This window comes from Astatotilapia calliptera, chromosome 20 (assembly GCF_964374335.1).
Source record: "Astatotilapia calliptera chromosome 20, fAstCal68.1, whole genome shotgun sequence".
Taxonomy (NCBI): Eukaryota; Metazoa; Chordata; class Actinopteri; order Cichliformes; family Cichlidae; genus Astatotilapia; species Astatotilapia calliptera.
Genome location: NC_137441.1, coordinates 22,250,095 through 22,256,541, shown reverse-complemented (window position 1 = coordinate 22,256,541; position 6,447 = coordinate 22,250,095). Strand labels below are relative to the sequence as shown.

The following is a 6,447-nucleotide window of genomic DNA, read 5'->3' as shown; positions in this document are numbered from 1 at the left end:
GACTTCTTTAAGACTTCTTTAAGTTAAAGAAGTCTTAAAGAAGTCCAGACGCTTTTCTTTGCAAGCTCCTTTGACTACGATGACCTGGATGACTGAGAACCTTCACAGACAACATTCAGCTCTAGTTATTTCCTGTAGTACAGAAGGAAAAATCTCATTATAGTTATGCTACTGTAAAAACAAACCCTGTATGGCAACATTCATTAGACATGCACAGTAAAATAACATGCAACTCGAGAGCGAACTGCTTTCTCTCTTCCAAATACAGATCACTGAGTCCAATCTGCAATGTAATCAGAGTATCATAACCATGTGTCATATGATATATTTACTTGGACACCTCAGCCTCATTTGTAAAGTGGTAACAAATCCCAGTCAAAAGGTCAGTGTAGCAATACCACACTAAAAATACTTAAATAAAAGTCCATTCATTTCAGTTTCCTCGATACAGTTACAGTCAGTGAAGATAAACTTTAGATATTGTTATCATTCTTGTATAGTTCAACCTGTAATAAGTTACTTTCTAAAGCACTTACAACTGTCAGTGAGTTTAATATGTTTAAGAAGAATATTTTCATCTAAACTACACTGGTGAAGTATGAAGCAGGCAAAAACTGGTAGATATAAAAGTACTAGTATCCACAACTTGCTACATTCCTCCATTAAAACTAGATTTGGGTGAAATGTTTTATGTGCTTCAGAGTAACTGGGAAAGAATAAAAAATAATATTATTTCCAGGTTATTTCCATACTTATATTTATGATGATTTTAATTCAACCACAAAGAAACATGTTTCTGCATGGGGTTTGTCAAAAGGCTAAAGTCACTGTTTGTGTGTGTGTGTTTGGGGCGAGGATGTGTGTGTGTGTATGTGTGTGTGTGTGACAGAGCCACAAATATTGAAACTGTAATTTCATTTGCTTTTTCCATTAAAAGAAGGATTGAGTAAGGTTTATGAAAATGTGTTTAAATTTGTGTTTTTCATAGATTTATACTACATGCACATGTGCAGTTGGTTTTAGTGTGATCGTGTATGTGTGTTTACGTGGGCGTGCCCTCCCCAGTGGCAGTTTGTAATCAGCTGTCAAAGTGGGCACTGACCCCATCGCAGCATTTGAAAGCTGCATGCTGGGAAACGAAAAGCTTTCAAGTCCACTCGTGCAGCAGCAGCAGTGAAAGTGAAGGACAGGCAGCACAGACATTTAACCTGCACTTGTTCAGGATATTGATTAGCTGCATTTTGTCAGTTGTAAGAATGGTGGTTTAAGCCTATGCATTTTTTGTGTCTGTTTGGATTGCCATTTTTTAAACTCCAGTGACTTTATCAAGAACAGTAAAGAGCAAAGGTAAGATTTTATTATGGTTAATATGATAATCATGGCTAAAGATGGCAAACCACTGACAAAACAGGTACTAAAAAAATCTGCAATCCCATTTTTTGTTTTCGGCGAAAAATGTAAATGTCATTCAAAAGTTTTACTCATGCATAGCAAGTATAACAATGTGTGTGATTTAAAAAATAAATAAATAACAACCATCTGACTGGATTGGTAGATGTTCTTGATCAAAAAATACCCTAATAGTATGAATGATAGTATAAATTTTATTTGACACTGGAAATTAAAGTTTTTCAGAAACAAAAGAGCCATTTCTTGAAAAAACTGCACTCTTACTTCACCTGAAATCGTAGATTTGGTTTTTCTTGCAGAATATTGTGCTGGCGTCTCAAACCTCAGGTTAAAAATTTCAGCTCTGGCTTTTGATTTAACCATGGATAAAGATTCAGAGTCAAACTTTTGTTTAATATGCTCATTTATGTTCTTAACTTGGGATTTAAATCAGTATTTTTATCTTTTCAAACTTTAACAAAATCTTAACATAGTTAATATTTTTAAAGTATTTAATGGCTGTGCACACACCCTATGTGGCTCTATCACATCAGCTCTGACCAAAATTTCGATGGCATGCAACAAGCTGCTTGCACAAACAAGGGATTGAGTTTTTTTGATTGTTTGTTTTTTCGTGGGAGAGCAATTTTAAATTTGAAAAAGCACTTGCTTTGTTTTTGCTTTATGTTTGGCTAAAGATGATTGAGCTGGGCCTCCCTGATGGCAACCTGATTGATGAGTTGATGGAGCTGACAGCACAGAGCCTCAGTCACCTGGAAATCCAAGAACACTTCAACGTCATCAAAGAGATCGGACGAGGGAAATATGGGAAAGTGCTCCTGGTTACACATCGCTTTAGAGGTATGACTGCACTTATTCTTCTTAAAGAAGAGTATAACCGGTTTCCTTCTATGTGTTATAAAAATCTTTTGTTTCCCAGGAGAAATCAGTTACAGAATTTACCTTCTTTAATGTTAGGAGTTTTAAAATTTCTTAATACATGGCAGAAAATTGTTTTTTATTTGCACTTAGCTGTTGTATTATCACAAAAGGATGCAATATATGATGACATATAATGTTTCTGAAAAGTATATATTCAACAGACTTAAGACCAAAAACACGTAGTCATTTATAGTCTACCAAAAGTCACCAAAGTTGTTCTTTTTGTCATGCCAGACATCTCTGTGGGTTGAAATAAAATAAAAGCTACTGAGAGAGAGAATGCTTTAGTGAAGAAACCTCAGGTTAAAAATTTGGGAAAACTGCTACTTGAAGAAAACATAAGGTGTATGATGTCTTCTGATTCTGTGCAAATCTTGAAACCTGAATGACCCAGTGCAATTGAGTCAAATCAAAGCGGAGCAATAAAGGTGTCAGTGGAGACAAAGTAGACAGCCTGAATGCATAGCATGGGGTTGCAAAGGGTGGCTGGCTTGAGGCCTGGAGGTTCTCAATTTGGAAACAGCTAGCGTGTATGGGGGTGACCCATACACGCTAGCCTACGTTTTGGAAATACTCTGTTGTTGTGTCTTAAATAATTATCATATTCAACTGTCATCAGTTTGATTTATCTGTTTAACAAAGTAACACAAACATGTGTATGAACTGGGATACTAATTACAAAAACATGAATGATCTGCAGGGACTCCCATGGCATTGAAAGTGATGCCCAAAACTTCAACTAAGCTGCAGGGCTTTCTGCGAGAGTACTGCATCTCCTTGCACCTGTCCTGCCACCCCTGCATTGTGGGTCTTTTTGGCATCGCCTTCCAGTCTAATGAGCATTACTGCTTTGCCCAGGAGCTGATCATTGGAAGGGACCTTTTTGCTGTCATTCAACCAAAAGTGAGTCAAACAATTGCAAAATAAGACTACAACTAGAGCCATAATAGTGGGTTTGTAAGATTGTAATGTAATGTAAGCATTTACTTGAATTTACTGTCACATGTGCACCATCTGACTTTAGTGTGTTAAGACGTCAACTGTGAATTGAACTACAGAGTGCAGTTGAATTTGATGGCAATATTATTAGTTTTGCAGGTATTTTGTCGTAAGCCAACATATTGGCTCAGTGGTTAGCAGTGTTGCCTCAGGAGAAAAGGGCCCTGCATTTGACGGGTTTATGTGTGTTTCCTGTGTTTCTGTGTGTTTTCTAAAGATGTTTGAGTCCCTCTGCAGGGACAGAGTTGATACAATAATGTACTTAAGATGTATCTTCTGGCCACCAAAGGAATGTAAAGGAAAATGTATCTCACTGTATCTCAAAAAAACAAAACAAAAAAAAAAAACCAGTCAATCAAAATGAAAATCAGTAGATTTCTGCTGTTGGCCCTGGAAATCTGGGGACGACCCCTTCAGCGCTGTCCATAAGCCATGGCTGTATTCAAATCTTCCTAAGATAAACTTGGGACATTTTACAACATTAAGAGGCAGATCCATCAAATATACAGAATTAAAAGATTCTAACGGACCGGGTTAATTTGAACTTAGGCTGACTGAATTAAACCTTTCACAACCAATATGAATGGTTTTCCAAATTTCTTGAACTCACATTCATCAGAAGAAAACATTTAGATGTTTAATGTTTGGTGAAAGAAATGATGAGCACTAGAAATATATTAAAAACGACTGTATCCAGCTTCTATATTAGGGTCACAAGCCCATCTCCAATTTCATTTGTTCTAGGTGGGTATCCCAGAATCCTCAGTAAAACGCTGTGTCCTTCAGATCGCCAGTGCTTTGGAGTTCATCCACACCCATGGTTTGGTCCACCGTGATGTGAAGCCTGAAAATATTCTTCTGCTGGACAATCTCTGCTGCCAGGTGAAGCTGGCGGACTTTGGACTTGCCCAGAAGAGAGGAACCCTGATACGTTTTATCACAGGAATCCTTCCCTATATGGCCCCTGAACTTTGTTCTGTAGCTCTGCCCGAGGGCCAGAAAGAGGTGACTGCTCCACCTCTGAGTGTGGAGCCAAGTCTGGATACCTGGGCATTTGGCGTGGTTATCTTCTGCATCCTCACAGGCTACTTCCCCTGGGAACGCTGTGTGGACTCAGATGACTTCTACGAAGAGTTTGCAGATTGGTGGAGAATGGAAAATCGATCTAACGCTGAGGAGGACATCCCTCCTTTGTGGAAAAGGTTCACTCCAGTAGCCATGGAGATGTTTGGTAAACTCCTGGCTCTGGATGCAGGAAAAAGGTGTTCAGTGGGAGATGTGAGAGCATATGTGGAGAAGGACTGGCTGAAGAAGGTACCGGGTAATGATCAGCAGTAAAAGTCGGGGGAAAAGGGAAAAAAGAAAGCAGCATTTCTCTGGATTTTGTAGCTCCTTATTGCTTAAAAACAATAAAAATATATGATGTAGCTCAAAGCCAGCGTGTGGTTTGCAGTGATCTTTAATATCATTCTGATGCCTTTGTCCTTGTGTAAAAGCATCCTAAGACTAGCAAATGTCTTGTCTTACTGACCATTCAAAATATCCATCTCACATTTGAACTGAAAATCATCAATAAAACTACCAGGAACATCGTTAGACTGTGGAAGGAAACTAAAGAAACCCACCAGATATGGAGGTAAAGGACTCTGTGAATCCAGAACTTTCTTGCTGTGAGGAAGCAGCACCATCTTGCTGCTAGTACGCAAAACAGACAAAAAATAAAACGGGAGTTTTCTGCATGTATTTGTTGCATTTAACTAATAAAAAAATTATATAGTAACAGTAAATTGGTGCGTGGTGATTGGCAGAGGTGCCTCAGGAGAAGATGGCCCTGTGTTTTGAGTTTGCATGTTCTCCCTGTGCTTCTCTGGGCTTTCCTCAAGTCTTTGAGGTTCCTGATTCATGTTGCCTATCTTGGCTCAGGCTACTCTTACTAAAGAAATTTAAGTTAAATAAAAGTTAACAATACAACCTAATTATTTTTAAGGTAATGTCTTTTTTGTATATGGGATGATACAGACTGTATGTTAAAATACGTGTACCTTATGGTACATACTAGTGGTGCAACGGATCAAGGTTGATTCGTAATCTGAACTGATCCCACTCCACAGGTCGGCATGCACGTGATCAGAAGATTCGAAAAAGAAGAAAAAAAAGTATGTGTAGGGTGCGCGTGGTGGATCTGTCAAGCGATAGTTATGGCCAGCTTAGCGGTCCAAGTGGCGGAGCAGAGGAATTTGCGGTATTTAGGTCCAAGTGGCGGAGCAGAGGAGTTTGCGGTATTTAGGTCCAAGTGGCGGAGCAGAGGAGTTTGCGGTATTTAGGCAGCCCTTTGCTGCCCAATCTGACCAGGCTAAAGCTATTACAAAAGCTATTACAAAAGCTATTGGGGTGTTTAAAGTTATGGCTGAACTGTCCCAGGCATCTTCTGTTGCCTTAACTACTACAAATGGGTGTAGCAATGGAAAGCTACGTGACCGTGACAGCTCATTATATCACAGCAGAGTGCGATAGAATGAGCGGTATGTATTATTGTAGGGTCTAACTTACAATATAAAGCACCTTGAGGCAACTGTTGTTGTGATTTGGTGCTTTATAAATACAATTGAATTGAATTGAATTTAGTGGTAGATACAAAGCCCTGTACTGCCCTATATTGTACCATATTTTTTTAAATAATTGAGTGGAATGAGTGTTGAGTTGAATGTTTTTAACAGACAAAAAATAATTCAATAAGTAAATGTTAAATTTATGTCTTTTTTCTTTTTTTGCTGATCCAAAAATCCGATCCGTGACTTAAAACCGTGCACCACTAGTACATACAGTATATTTGAGGTTTTGAGTAGTATAACACATAGACTGTGCCTGCAGGGACAGAGTTGAATTTTATTTGAATTTACGTCCACCAGAAATACAAATGACCTAATAATTGCTCAACAGCTTCATCTATGAAATTTATGTTTGATTCCTGCAAAAACAGCATAAAATGAGAAAACAGATGCAAAACAATAAAAAAAGGAGGGAACAGAGACGGTTGCAGAGAAACCGAAACAATGAGAAACTGACATACAGAAAACAATTAACGCAGTTGCAGCAGAGTGCTTCTAGTTTTTCATA

General features: G+C 38.4%; 1 protein-coding gene across 1 annotated transcript; it reads left to right on the top strand.

Annotated features, from left to right (window-relative positions):
* The first annotated feature begins 1,105 nt into the window (after positions 1 to 1,105).
* Positions 1,106 to 5,110, top strand: LOC113013442 (serine/threonine-protein kinase SBK1). Its single transcript, XM_026154337.2, has 4 exons — positions 1,106 to 1,347; positions 2,088 to 2,250; positions 3,032 to 3,234; positions 4,075 to 5,110. The coding sequence occupies exons 2-4, from the start codon at positions 2,088 to 2,090 to the stop codon at positions 4,666 to 4,668; spliced, it is 960 nt and encodes a 319-aa protein (XP_026010122.1). The 5' UTR covers positions 1,106 to 1,347; the 3' UTR covers positions 4,669 to 5,110.
* The last annotated feature ends 1,337 nt before the right edge of the window (positions 5,111 to 6,447 follow it).